The sequence below is a fragment of the Molossus molossus genome, unplaced genomic scaffold (genome assembly GCF_014108415.1).
Source record: "Molossus molossus isolate mMolMol1 unplaced genomic scaffold, mMolMol1.p scaffold_m16_p_15, whole genome shotgun sequence".
Classification (NCBI taxonomy): domain Eukaryota; kingdom Metazoa; phylum Chordata; class Mammalia; order Chiroptera; family Molossidae; genus Molossus; species Molossus molossus.
Genome location: NW_023425350.1, coordinates 52,481,498 through 52,496,808, shown reverse-complemented (window position 1 = coordinate 52,496,808; position 15,311 = coordinate 52,481,498). Strand labels below are relative to the sequence as shown.

The window sequence follows — 15,311 nt, the reverse complement described above, 5'->3', positions numbered from 1 at the left end:
GAGGTTGAATAGTGCTTATAGGTGCTTCAGTTCAGAAGCAGACCAAAAGAACACAGGATACAGTTTTATATTTTCTATAGAACACAGAGTCAAAATAGGAGAGACTTGGTTACCTTGTTTTTATTACTCAAGAATATATGATGATCCACTTTTCCAAACTGAAGTCCTATACAAAGTATACACTGAAGTCCATCTTCAGGCAAGTTATCAAGATGTACAAATTGATTGTATATTTTATCTATATTTGCCTGTATTTTCATTTTAAAGAGACAGCATAGAAAAGGAGAAATCAACTGAAGTATCAAATGTAAAACACAGATTAATAGTAGTTTAATTTTAAAATTAGTACTAAGGTTTCTTTTAATTTTTAGCAGGTGGATACAAACAACCAATGTTCTATCAATTAAGCAAGTCTAGGAAAGCAGTTAATGCAAAACTCACCTCTGGATCATTTTCTTTAATCAAGGCTATAAATGTAGCTTCCTAGAAAAGCAAAGTGCAACAAGGTTAAAGGTGTAAGCTATTCCTCATTCACATGTTTAATTAGTCAAGATTTATAATAAAATAACATTTATAAATAATCAATAAGCACTGTTTCATAAAATGAAGAGTCAGCAATTATTACCTACAAATCTTTCCTTCTTCCTAAACAAATTATGCAAGTCCCACCCTACCCATAAACCTAATTTATCCTATTCCCCTAGGTACATTAAAGATCAATAAAGTGGTACCAGTTAGGGGAGGACACTCAAATGCATATACAAGGAATAAGAGATTTAATTTAGCAAATACTAAGAGGATTCAAATTATAAAAAACAAGTTAACTAAGCTAAGTAGGGGATGAGGAAGAACAAAGATGTAGGCTAGTAAAAAAAAAAAAAAATAAAAGGCAAGGTATTAAATGTTTATCTACTGGGTGCTGCTGAATTATAAAGAGGTCAAGAGTGGCACGAGACAAGAATGTCAAAGCAAATGGAAGGCTTACATGTACAGGAAATGAACTTTTACTTATGAGACTATGGTTCTTAATTTTTAAAATTCTCTTCAATACTACTGACATGTATAAAATAATCCCAGCAATTGCATCACATTAAGTGATTCTCAATAGAAGGCTTTTTCAAATTACATGCATTTCTACCTTACTCTAGAGATTCTAACATCTCTGCCTCCTGCATTTTAGCAGTTAGTTGATAATAAGCCACACAAAAACAACAAAGTTTCCAAATCAGTTAAATAGACCTGAACAGATTTCAATCGTATGTTGGTCTCATGACTCTGTGGAAAAGGTTTTCAGGGAGACAAAAATGAAGGTAGAGCCCTGGCCAGTGTGGCTCCCATGTACTGAGTGTTGTCCCATGTATGGTAGGGTGGCGGTTCTGATCCCTAGTCAGGGTGCATACAGGAAGCAACCAATCGATGTTTCGATGTTTCTCTCTCTTCCTCTCCCTTTCTCTCTCTAAAATCGATGAAAAATATATCCTCGGAGGTTTTAAGAGGTGAAGCAATGGTGAATCAGATAAGCAGAGAACAAAGTCCAGAAATATTTAGGATTCAAAAAGAGATAAGACCCAGTAACAAACTTAAGAAATAAGAGAAAAAAACTGAAGATAACCTCTGAGATTCTAGATTGTATGACAGATAATGGCAGAGAAATAAGGGTACAGACAGTATTCTACAGACAATAGTTAACATTTTCCCCAACCGAACATACACAAAGAATAGGATTCTCTTAAAATGTAGTTAATACAGTGGGATGGCCAAGGCTGTGGAGGGAGAGAAAGAAGCTTCTCGCCGTCTGAGAGAAAAAGTGCACCAAAAAAGAAAACTAGAAAATATAACAGACTATAATAAATCTAATAAAAATTTTAATTAAAATGATGGTATTATTTACCTCATCTTTTACACTCATGTTTTCAGGAGCCATACTTATTGAGAGTTGATTTCCATCCACTGATATTGGGAAACAGGTATAAAATTTTACCAAAGACTCTGCAGATTTCCTATTTATTTCTATAATTGCCTTTTAAAACAGAAATTACAAAAATGAAAATAAGTGTCTTATTTAAGTTACTTTTTCGTGAAAAGATTTAATACTTAGGAGTCAAATAAATTGAATAAATTAGTAAATATTTTAAGATAAAAAATGCATTCCTCAGAAACATGAGGCCAATAAATTCAGAATAATACAACCATAAGCAAGAAATAATGAATAACTGAACTCATAAACAAATACTAAAGAAAAAAACAGGAGAGGACATTCTAGTAAATGACATTAAGGATAATCTTATCACTGTATACCTAATACCTAGAACAGTGTCTTGATAGCATATAGCAGACATTCAGTGAAAATTTGCTAATACATTTAATGGTCAATAAAATAGGAGAAGTATGAGAAATGACAAAACCAAAGAAATATGTAATGATCAACAAGTTGTTTTTAATTTTGCTATTTTCATAGGTATAAAATTGTAGCTTCATACATTTGGGTTTTAATTTTCATACCTGGGTATGCAAAGAGGTTAGTTAATTAGGTGAAAATCTAAGGGTCAAGGGTTTTGTTCTCAGTCCAGAGCACATACCTGGTGCAGGTTCGATGCCCGGCCTGGTCCAGGCTCATGTAGGAGGCAACCAATCAATGTGTATCTCTCATATCAATGTTTCTGTCTCCCTCCCTTCCTCCCTCCGTCTGCCTTCCTCTCTCTCTAAAAAATCAATGGAAAAATACCCTCCCTTGGGTGAGGATTAACAATAAAAATTATTACACTTTGTCATTTGTCTATTGAAAATGTAAATGTCTTAACTATTTTATAGCATGATATGGATGAGTCCTTTTGCACATTACAAATATTTATTTCCATTTTGCTTTTATTATGTTACTTTTACAAATGTTTAAAATGTTTATATAATTGAATCTGATGCTTTTCCAAATATCTAAAAAAGTATAACATTTCCAAAAAGTTAATACTCCTGCCCAACTCTAATCAAAATTGGACAGATAATAATCCAGATTTCCCATATTTTTATTTTATACTTACCTATCTACTCATACATATATTTTAGTATATAATGTAAAGTATGAATTTGAATACTTGTTCCCAGATTCTCACGATTTTCTATTTCAATGCATTGTCATAGAAAAAGTTTTATATAAAAAAATGCATTCTTTTATACTTGTCTCTCTCTAAACATTACAAATAACATTTTTAACAGCTGTACTGAAATATAATATTCATATCAAAAAGTTCATCTATTAAGTATACAATTCAATGGGTTTCAGTATGTTTACAAATAGTCTACTTTTAATGTGAATTGCATATGATTCACTTGTACTAATCTTCCTCTCCTATCCTGTTTTCTTTTTTTTAATTCATCTTTATTGTTGAATGTATTACAGACGTTCCTCATTTTTCCCCTACTGACCCCCTCATGCCTTTCCCCATATTGTTGTCTGTGTCCATTGGTTATGTATACATATATGTAAGTTCTTTGGTTTATCTCCTGCCACCTCCACACCCCCTTCCCTTTGAGGTTTGTCAGTCTAACAACTAATTTGTACTTCTTAATCCCTTTACCTTTTTCACCCATTCCCCCAACCCCCTCTCATTTGGCAACCAACATAATGTTCTCTGTATCTATGTGAATGCTTCTATTCTGCCTGTTCATTTTGCTTGTAGATTCAATTGTCGATAGATATGTATTTATTACCATTTTGATTGTTCATATTTTTTATCTTTTCCTTCAAGAAGACCCTTCAACATTTCATATAATAATGGTTTGGTGGTGATGAACTCCTTTAGCTTTTCCTTGTCTAGGAAACTCTTTATATGGCCATCGATTCTAAATGACAGCTTTGCAGGATAGAGTAATCTTGGTTGTAGGTTCTTGCTTTTCATCACTCTGAATATTTCTTGCCACTCCCTTCTGGCCTGCAAAGTTTCTTTTGTGAAATCAGCTGACAGCCTTATGGGAACTCCCTTGTAGGTAACTGCTTTTCTCTTGCTGCTTTTAAGATTCTCTCTTTGTCTTGAACCTTTTGCATTTTGATGATGATGTGTATTGGTGTGGGCCTCTTGGGCCCAAGAGGTTCCTCTTGTTTGGGACTCTCTGCGTTTCCTGGACTTGTATGTCTGTTTCCTTCACCAAGTTAGGGAAGTTTTCTGCCATTATTATTTCAAACAGGTTTCAATTTCTTGTTCTCTCTCTTCTCCTTCTGGCACCCCCAAGGTGCAAATGTTGTTACTCTTGAAGTTGTCCCAGAGGCTGCTTATTACACTATCATTTTTCTGGATTCTTTTTTCTTTTTGCTGTTCTGATTGGGTATTTTTTGCTTCCTTATAGTCCAAATCGATGGTTTGCTTCTTGGCTTTACCTGCTCTACTATTGAAATCTGTGTAAATTATTCTTTATCTGACTGTGCATCCTTCATTTCTGACTGCTCCTTTTATATGCTCTTGAGGCCCTCACTAAGTTCACTGACATTCTCACTAAGTTCACTGAGCATCCTTATAAAGCAGTGTTTTGAACTGTGCATCTGTTAGGTTGCTTATCTCCATTTCCCTTAGTTCTTTTACTGGAGTTTTGTTCTGTTCTTTCATTCGGAACCTATTGTCTCTTCATTTGGACTGCTTCTCTGTGTTTGTTTCTATGTATTACTTACAAGAGGTAGGTAAAGCCACTGGAAACAGCTTGGGTGGGCCTGAAAGTTGGGTGGGGCGGGGCCTCAGGGAATCACCAGGGTAGAGCAGTCTGAGCCAGGTTGCTGGAGTCTCAGATATGGCGGCTGTCTGCCGCCCCAGGAAAGGCCTCATCAAAGGAACAAAGGCCTCTGACAGGACATCTGTCCAGGAGAAAGCTGCCTCTCCAGCCCTTGCCCCAATGCCAAACAACTCAGTTCTTCTCCATATGTCTCTGGTGCCTTTCAAGCTGCCTCCCCAATGCTGGAGCACAGAAGGAGTGAGCCCGAGTAAGTCTGTGAGTGGGCCCTTTAAGAGGAGCTGCCTGGGGTTCCAGCTGCCTCACCCTCCCTCAGCCTCAGTTCCCACTGGTTTTTCCAGCCAGAAATCATGGGGACTTCTCTTTCTGGCACTGGAACCCTGAGCGGGGTGCCTGGTGTGAGACAGGGGCCACTCAGTCCTCAGGGAGGACCTTCCCAGCAAAGGTATCCTTCTAATTTTTTTCCGCCGCATGTGAGTATGGGACCAGCCTGTCCACCTCCGCCCTCCTACCAGTCTCGATGTGGCTGCTTCTTTAATTCCGTAGTTGTAGGACTTCCAGTTAGCTTGACTTCAGGCAGTTTTGAATGATGGTTGTTTTGTAGTTTAGCTGTAACTTCGATGTGGTTGTGGGAGAACACAATACTGCGTTTACCTACGCCGCCATCTTGACCGGAAGTCCCTATCCTGTTTTCTTAAGCACACTAACTACCATCACATATATACACCTTACTCTATTATTCGCAAAGATCTCTAGAGATCACCAATTCTCTTCTGTTATAAGAACACCACTTTCCACCACTCTGTGTTGTTTCTACTATTTAAATTTTCCTGAAATCTAGCTCATCTTCTATAAAATACCTTCCATAATGAGTTCATTATTAACAATACATTTTTTGCTTTACAATTACAAAAGTAAAATATACTTATCATGGAGGATATCATAGAAAATGTAAAATATACAACAAACCCAGGTTGTTCAAAGTACTGATAACATCGTTAGTTTGAGTCTGAAAATGGTTACTTCCCATTTGAGTATCATTGGTAAAACAGCAGAAATACTAGTAAAAAAAAGTACCCTACAAAATTTTGTAAGTCATTTAAAAACTTGTATTAACATAATAAAAATGTAAATTTTTCTATTAAACTAAAACTTTGAGCAAAACTTTGACACATTAGTAAGCCATTCCTCCCATTCAATAAAAATGTTTCATTAAAATAATACAAAATAAGGGATATCTGTGTTTTACATTTTAAAAGTTCCTTAGCCTAAACCAGCTTATTTTGAGATACTGTTTTTAAACCTTTTCTTTGTGAACTTAATGTTTTTTAAAACGTGTTTGCAGAGAACAGCTTTGTTATCAACTCTTACCTTTTTATGAGATGATAAAATCAAAATATCCTTTGCATCACCAAATGGTTTTACTAGGTTATGAGCTTCTTCTATAGAATATCCTTTATTTGGCAAATTAGAAATGAGTACCACACACATTTCCTCTGTTTCCTTCAAAACAAATTTAAGAATTGACAATAAAATATAACTGCTCTTATATTTACCTAAGCTTACACTGCAGATAATGTTATGTTAGTATTTAAGTTGTATTTAATACTAAAACTAATCAATTTAGAAGGCTGGTCTGAATCTCAAATTAAAAACAAAACAAAATGCAAACTTCTCTTCAAGTACACAGAATAATTTCGGCCATACCACCTCTGCATCTAGTCAAGGTCTTTAATTCTCTTTTCAACAATGGTTCAAAAACACAAGTTTGCCTGTCTCTGACTATAACTTCCTTTTAGTTATATATCGTTTTATCTTATTGAATAAAATAATCACGTTTAAGCAATGTACAAAAAGCTTACCTAGTCTCTTAGCATTCTTATACCCCATAACACAATCCCCACTAAAAAGTAAGTACTTTCTTTTCTACATTCTCTTCTCTCAGATCTATTTTATTCTTCAAGATGACTCATCAATGCCAATATTTCCTTTAGTAGATGTTGGAGAAATCCCCCAAAGGTATACAATAGTAAATTTGGCAACTTCCGACTTTTCCTTTAGGAAAAAGGTGGGAAGTTATAATTTTCATAAACCAGCTGAGAATGATTTTAACTACTGTGTTCATAAATGGTTCCTTCTAAACTACTTTAAGTGAATCTAAAACATTCTATTAGTGCTTTAAAATATTCTTCCTAGCCCTGGCCGGTTTGGCTCAGCGGTTAGAGTGTCAGCCTGCGGTCCGGAGAGACCCGGGTTCGGTTCTCGCTAAGGGCACGAACGAACCTTGGTTGCAGTTTGTCCCTGGCCCTGGTTGGTTGTGCAGGTGGCGACCACTCGATGTGTCCCTTTCACATCGATGTTTCTCTCTCTCTCTGTTCCTCTCTCTCCCTCCCACTCTACCTGAACAAAGAATGGAAAAATGTCCTTGCGTGAGGATGGTAAAAAATATATATATATATTCTTCCTAAAAAAAATAGAAAGACATACTACTGACCATTTGGAGAATTAATCTACCTCCCAGTCAAAAGTAAACTTATGCTTAACACCTGAATGATCTCAAAATCTTAACCAATAAAATCTAAATTAATGAGATTTTAATATATTCATAACAGATGTAACCACAGGAAAACAATAAAGTGAACTTTATGCCCTTCAAATAAAATAGCAAACCCCACTTGCTCCTCTAAAAGCACAAAGAACTGGTGTTCTAAATATTAACATATTTATCTTTTGCCTCTAGCTAAAAAGAAAAAAAGGATTTCATAAAATCCCAATGGTTTTATTTTGACAACTTGTTGTTTACTCAAAACACCATTTTGGCCTAATGTTTTGTTCTCAGTGAAAATTAATCCTCATAAACATGTACACTTACTAATATTCGGTTCCTAAATTCTGGGGACTTACTCTGCAGCTCAAGATTTTTTAACTCAAACCGTATTTTAAAAGTAAAAGGATAACTGGAATTTTTTACCATGCCAAACCCTATACATTTTTAATGTGGGTTTATAGTAAAAGAAAATTAGGTTGTGCCAAAATTTCTTAAACTTTACAAAAGTATATAAAATATAAAAACTGACCTTGTTAACTGTTTCATTTTCTGTGACCACCAAAGCAGCTTCTTAAAATACAAAATAAAATAAGAATTCACGCAGATATATTTTATTTATCAAGACCCTACAATGTATTAAATAGTAATTACATGAATATGTATACAACGTACAAAAGAGTAGCGAATTTAAGTAGGAAATAGCTACAGAAGTAACAATGGCCTTTAAATAAAACATGTAGTTTTATCCCAAGAACAAAATTTCAGAATAATCAAGAGACAGAGTGAAGATCTAAACCATAATATTAATTTCAATTAGGTATGAATCTCATATTTAAAAATATACACACAAACATACAGACATGACAAAAAATGAAATACTACATTTTCCTAAAATTTTAATTTTCTACCTTTAACATGAGAAAAAAAATTTTTTTTTTCTATTGGCCTACCTGAAATAGTTTCTTTAGCACTATTTTCAGTGGCTTTAACTTCCACACTGGTCTTTACTTCAGGGTTTTCTGCATGAAATAATCTGCTTTAATAGTCTAGAAAAACACACTAATATAATTAAACTAATGAATCTAAACAGGAACTTTAGCTAGTTTATTCCAACTCTTTTGAGGATGACCTGATTTAAGTCATAGCTAATATAAGTTTCACTTTGAAAACAAAACAATTCCTTTGAAGATTGTTAAGTAATAATTTCAAAATATACCTTCAATATACACCAAGAGATCTAAAGAAAAGAAAGCATTAAATGACAGCATTTCAAGGTTACCTGATATAGCCATAGGTTTACTGACATCTTTGTTTTTGACAATGCCAGTCTTCTTGACTTCTAGAGACTTCTTTCCACTGGATTTTGCTGTCAAAAGCAAAATCGAACCATTATTCTAAGGGTCTGTTTGGTCATTTAGTATGTGTCACACTAATATATTACTAAATAAGTAGTTCAACTTTATTATAAAAGCAGTTCTTTTCTATATATTTATTTCTATTTATTTTCAATATGTGTTTACCAATCAGGTTTAAAGCAAATTTAAACTGAGATACAATTTTGTTGATGGCCATTAATGAGCCACATTATTTAACCCTCAGATGACAGAACACATTATAATCACATACACAAAAATCACATTTTATAATTTCTACAAAGGTACTTTACTTTAGTATACTGAAAAAGATCATGTTAGTTTACACATGTTATATTTATTTAAAACAGTGTTCCATTTCTTTATAAAGGAAATACATTCTTGTAATATGGAAAGAAAAAATATTTACAGTAATAAACATCAGAACTGAACAAGCTAAGGAAGGTAATATGAAGTGACAGCTTTATAAAATAAGGAAAACAAAGATTAAACAATTTGTCGGGGGGAAGTAGCAGAAGAGCCTGTAATTATACAGTTGTTTGTATGGAAAATAATACAGTAATTAATAATACAAGAATAAATTGTTTTGCATACTCACTCCCACCCTGTATAGCTGTCAAAAAGGTTTCCACACAAAAATATGTCTACGATAGTAGATAACATCAAAGATCAAAGTACCAAAAATTTACAGTTCTGTTTGTTTTAGGTTTTAAATATTAAAGAAGTATCTACTAAATTTTTCAAGATGTTATTAGGTACTACAAATTGTATAAATTTAAAATTTGGTTTTGATATCATTTTATACTATTTTTTAAGGCAGATTAATATACTTAAAATGAGGACAAAAAGAGACTTTGCTTGGGGTGTGATGCAGTGTGCAGATGTTTTATTGAGTTATATACTTGAAACCTGTATGGCTGTGTGAACCAATGCCACTCCCATAAGTTCAGTAAAAAAATAAGTAGATAAAATATAGTTTGAAGTAGAAAATACAGTCAATAATATTTTAATTACTATGTATGGTGTCAGGTGGGTACTAGACTTGTTGGGGGCTATCACTTTGTAGGTTATACAAATGTCTAACCACTATGCTGTACACCTGACACTAATACAACTGAATGTGAACTGCAAGAAAAACAAAACCATGCTTAATTAGACCTCTCCCCTCCCAAAGGTCTTACCTGTTTTGACTGAAGCTTTATTACCTTTAGCAGCTACTGTTACCACAGATTTTACAGAACCCGTTGATTTCCCTAAATCACAATAAAGCTGTAGTCAAAATTGGTTTAATATCAACAATCCCCAAAGAACCTCACAAAGAAAGAATATAAGAGTGATGGGCTAGGTTTTATTCGAAACATATAATGCTATCACCTATTGGTGTACAGCCGTTTTTTATTTATTATTATTATTATTTTAAATCTCGCCTAAGAATATGTTGTATTTTTATGACTGATTTTTTTTAGAGAGAGGAAGGGAGAGAGAAACATCAATGTGAAAGAAACATCAATTGGCTTGTAGGTGCCCACACCAGGGATTGAACCCACAATCTAGATACGTGCCCTGGCCGCGAATCAAATCCACAATCTCCAACGGAGCCAGCCGGCCAGGGCAACACAGACCATTTTTCAAACCTAGCAATGATGATATTGTCTTCAGGAAGAAAAACATTACTGAAGTAAGAATTCAGGTACATAAAAATAGCAAGTTAAATAAATCTCTGAATGGGTGGATCAACTTGAGGCAAAATTACTAAAAGGATATAAAAACAGTCCCGTGTAGCTTTTAATGGTTCCAAAAACAATTATATTTAGGGTCTCCTGGCTCATGCTTCTTTGGCTCCCAGTTGATGAAAAGATGAAAAGCATTCAAGGACACCTACATCATGGTCAGGCCATGGAAAAATTACTTTGACTCGTTTCTAGCGGGCCCTATCTGAACAGGAGTATTTACATTGCTCTGGACTTTCCTCTTATATACGCATCTATTATGGTTGCTTATTTTCCAAGATGATGTTGTTTATAAAGACTGTTTATCAAAGTGTCAACAATAAGATCGCCACAGAGCCAAAACCCTTTCTATTCAGAGAACAACAGGAGGCTTAGCTCTGAAAATTAGGATTCATAACAAGGTAGTATGAAGAGAAAGCCCAGGTCAGAAGCCATTAGGTCCAAGTTCAAATCTAAGTTAAGTTGTGAAGACTTAGGTGCACTAACCAATTTCTGTACACATCTCCCCATTTATAAACAAGGGTGGTAATTGCCATAACACCTAACAGAGCCCTGTGAGAATGTGATCATGCTTAGAAAAGTTACACAAAGGAAAATAATTATTGACATCCACAAAAATCAATTGAAATTGTTTACAAATCCACCCTTTATATCTAAAGACAGACCTAATCTTTGCTCAAAAAGAGCAATACCAATCCTTATAAACTGTCACTGAACCAGTCATTAAAAATTTTTGTCACACTGCAGTAACCTGAGCCCTAATGAGTCCTAAAATTATTTCTTTCACCCATCTCTATGTTGCTACCACAAGTCAGTTCACTTTACTACTCTAAAGGGGACCAGAATGTAAGGAAAAAAATATCTAAAATTAATTTCCACCAGTTAAAAGGGTGGCTAGTGGCTTTAGCACTCACTCACCTAAATCTCTACCAATGACTCACATAAACTTACTATCAAAGTAATATAAAACTGTCTGTTAAATAAACACATCTTCAAAACAACTTTCTAGCCATCCCTGGCATCCTCGGATTACTGCTTTTAAGAAACAATTATAGCCCTGGCCGGTTTGGCTCAGCAGTTAGAGTGTCGGCCTGCGGTCCTGAGAGACCCGGGTTCGGTTCCCGCTAAGGGCATGTACCTCGGTTGCAGTTTGTCCCCAGCCCTGGTCGGTTGTGCGGGTGGCAGCCACTCGATGTATTCCTTTCACATTGATGTTTCTCTCTCTCTCTCTGTTCCTCTCTCTCCCTCCCACTCTACCTGAACAAAAAATGGAAAAATGTCCTCCGGTGAGGATAAAAAAAAAATAAATAAATAAATAAAAATAAAAAAAAAAGAAACAATTATATACACCCTGGCCGGTTTGGCTCAGCAGTTAGAGCGTCAACCCGCGGACCTAAAAGACCTGGGTTCGGTTCCCTTTAAGCCAGGACACGTACCTTGGTTGCAGTTCATCCCTGGCCCCAGTTGGGGTTTGTGGGTGGCACCCAGTAGATGTCTCTCTCTCACATCGATGTTTCTCTCCCTCTCTCTCTCTCTCTCTCCCCCCCTCTCTATCTGAAGGTAAATGCAAAAAAGTCCTCAGGTGAGGATAAAGAAAAAAGATTTTAAAGAAACTATTATATGAACATTCTGGCTTTGCCATTAACAATGATATCTGCCAGTTCAATGCTGCTTCATTTCCTTTCTACCACTATAGGGAAGCATTTAATACACTGACCTCTACCCACTAAATTAACAGGCATTTAGCAGAAATGGGAGGGCAAATAGAAAGGAAGGTAATGCTAGGGAAAGGGAAAAAAATTAAAAATTACTTTTAAACCCACAATAGCCCATAAAAACGACAACGAGAACATAAATTGCAGTAAATTTATCTGCACTATTTCATTAAAGAAAGTAGAGAGAAGACCTCAATAAAAGAGAATGAGGAAAATATCTCTGATATCATCATAAGAAATAGTTACCCTGTCAAATTATCTTATTTTGATATTTATAATCACTGCAAGGAAAGAGCATTATCTACTAAATCTCCTCCCTCAAAGTTTCTAGATGACTATAAATTTCAAAGATTAATATGCACTTAACATCTACTACATCACATGAAATCCAACACTACTACTATATACTTCTTAAATGATTTAAGGTTAACTAAGATGCCTAAAATCCTAATAAAAACCTTACCTGAAGATTTATTCACTTTGGCTACAGATGTCTTGGCTTGTCCAGTTTTGGCTAGAACAAAAAACATATCAATAATATAGTATAAATAACACAATTTAGATTTTTTAAAGAGCTAACCTGGCAATGATTTTGAAAACAAAAAACAGCAAGAAACATTTCTATACTCATCTTTGTATACACGTGGAACTGTAACTATAGGTAAATTCTTAGACTTGGACTTGTTGACACAAAGGCACAGATTTAAATTTTAACAATTAACATTAAATTGTCCTCCAGAAACGTTGTACCAATTAATATTCACATTAATAAATAGTATATAAGAATGGGACTTCCCCATTTCCACACAAACACAGTATGTAAAAGAAGTTTTTCGCCACTCCAATTTGAGATAGAAACGGGTATGACAATTTTTGTTGCTTTAATTACTAGTAAAGTTGTGTCAATTTTCATATGTGTAATTAATCTCTATTATTTGCCAATTTCTCTTTGGGGTTGTTGAGGTTTGTCTTATTTATTAGAGCTCTTTATATGTTAGGAAGATCAGTAACAATTTTTTAAAAAGTTATACATAATACTTATAAAAAGATACTTTTTATGTAGTCAAATGTCTTCCTGATTACAGTTAGGACATTTCTCACTCTGAAATTTAAAATACAAAAACCTCACATTTTCTTTCAACACTTTAGCATCTTATGTATAATATTAAATCTTTGATCCATCTATGATTTATTTTGACATTATAAGTTCTTTACTTTTATAAAGTGGATAGTTAATTTAATGAATAACTGATCTTTTTCTCATTATTCTGAAACATTACCATAATAATTTATTGATATTCAATCTTTTGAAGAATTATTTCTTCTATCCTAGTTATCTTCTGTTTATTTATTCAGCTATATGGAACTACTCTGAATCTTTAACTTTATACATTTTAATATCTGTTAGTGCTAGTCCATCCTAATTACTCTTCCTTTGCAGAACCTTCCTGCCTATTCTAAATTAAATTTTTGTGAATAAAAAATAAAAAGTATCAGCTTATGGCCTGGTCGGAATTACTCAGTAGTTAGACTGTCAGCCCAAGAACCAAAGAGTCGCAGGTTCGATTCCCAGTTAAGACCTGGGTTGCAGGTTTGACCCCCCAAGTGGCGGCGCATGTGGCAGGCAACCAAGCGGTGTGTTCCTCTCACAATGATCTTTCTTCTCCCTCTCCCCCTCTCTCCCTTCCACTCGCTCTAAAAAAATTGATGGAAATAATATCCTCAGGTGAGGATTAACAACAACAACAAAAAATCAGCTTATAATCAGCTTACATGTTTTTAAAATCTTACTGGTATTTTACCAGGTTCATATTTGTTTTAATATATTTTAAAAAGGGTAGATTCTAATGGTGAGGTTTTCTATCTAAAAATGAGCCATTTTCTCATTTAATTTCTCATTTTTTAATGCCTTAGTATTTTACTTATTTTTTTAAAATAATTTTTCTTTATTGATTTTGAAGGAGAGGGAGATAGAGAAGATCAACTGGCCGCTTCCTACATGCCCCCTACTGGGGATTGGGCCTGTAACGTGGGCATGTGCCCTGACCAGGGATTGAACCAACAACCTCTGGGTGCATTAGCCGATGCTCAACCACTAAGCCACACCAGCTAGGTGCCTCTTAGTATTTTAACGTTTTCTTTTCATAGCTTTTACCTTTTTTATTATTGCAAATGAAATATTTTATTAAATTATATGTTATTCTTTGTATATAAAAGCAATTAAAACACTTTATTAGAAAATTAGGTAAGAGGGCTAATTATATTTAACAGCATTTCAATAGTCTCTTGGATTTTCCATACCTACTTGACTTTTCCACCATACATACATAGTTGCAAATAATAATGTTCTATCCTACTTTCTAATGTGTATGCCTCTTGATTTACAGTGCATTGGCCAGTGGCTATTATATTTATTTATTTAGTTGCTGTTAATCCTCACCTGAGGATATTTTTTCCATTGAGTTTTAGAAAAGAGTGAAAGAGAGGAAGGAAGAGAAGAAGGGAAAGGAGGAGAGGGAGGGAGGGGGAGAGAAAGAGAGAGAGAAGGAGATTAATGTGAGAGAGAGAGAGACATCAACTATTTGCCTCCCACACCTGCCCCAACCAGGGTTGGGGATCTCGAACCTGCAACTCGGGTATGTGCCCTTGACTGGGAATCAGACCCGTGACCCTTTGGTACAAGGGCCAACACGCTAACCACTGACCCACACTAGCCAGCGCAAGGTTGTAATATTTATGTAAATTCAAAAAAGTGAGAGTATTTCTTGTTTTGCTGCCAATCTTTTTTTTTTTAATCTTCACCTGAGGATATTTTTCCATTTCTCTTCAGATAGAGTGGGAGGGAGGGAGATAGAGAGAAGCAGTGAAGGTGAGAGAGACACCTTGACAGGCTGCCTCCCGCATGACCTTGGCGACCAGGGCCATGAGCTGACTTTCTAGTTGCTGAGCCAAATGGTCCAGGGCTTGTTGCCAGTCATTTTTTTTTTTTTAATCCTCACCGGAGGACATTTCTGCATTTATCTTCAGATAGAGCAGGAGGGAGAGGGGGGGGAAGAGAGAGAGGGGAAGAGAGAGAGGGGAAGAGAGAGAGAGAAACAGCAATGTGAGAGAGACACATGGACTGGTTGCCATCCACACGACCCCAACCGGGGCAGAGAAAAACTGCAACGGAGTTTCATGCCTTTAGCGGAACCAAACCTGGGACTCTCTGGTCCGCAAGCCAACGCTCTAA

General features: G+C 35.2%; 1 protein-coding gene across 12 annotated transcripts in view; it reads right to left on the bottom strand.

Annotated features, from left to right (window-relative positions):
• Positions 1-15,311, bottom strand: part of ZNF638 (zinc finger protein 638) — an 83,668-nt gene that overhangs the window by 23,206 nt on the left and 45,151 nt on the right. For 9 of the 12 annotated variants that reach the window (XM_036263276.1, XM_036263277.1, XM_036263278.1 and 6 more), the window contains 9 exons: positions 12,543-12,593; positions 9,816-9,887; positions 8,541-8,627; positions 8,212-8,280; positions 7,791-7,831; positions 6,085-6,216; positions 1,892-2,020; positions 442-483; positions 114-248 (listed from right to left, as the gene is read on the bottom strand). In XM_036263276.1, the coding sequence (XP_036119169.1) occupies positions 114-248; positions 442-483; positions 1,892-2,020; positions 6,085-6,216; positions 7,791-7,831; positions 8,212-8,280; positions 8,541-8,627; positions 9,816-9,887; positions 12,543-12,593 (758 nt within the window). The remainder of the gene's footprint in view (positions 1-113; positions 249-441; positions 484-1,891; positions 2,021-6,084; positions 6,217-7,790; positions 7,832-8,211; positions 8,281-8,540; positions 8,628-9,815; positions 9,888-12,542; positions 12,594-15,311) is intronic. The other 3 variants (XM_036263268.1, XM_036263275.1, XM_036263272.1) reach the window with 3 other exon arrangements.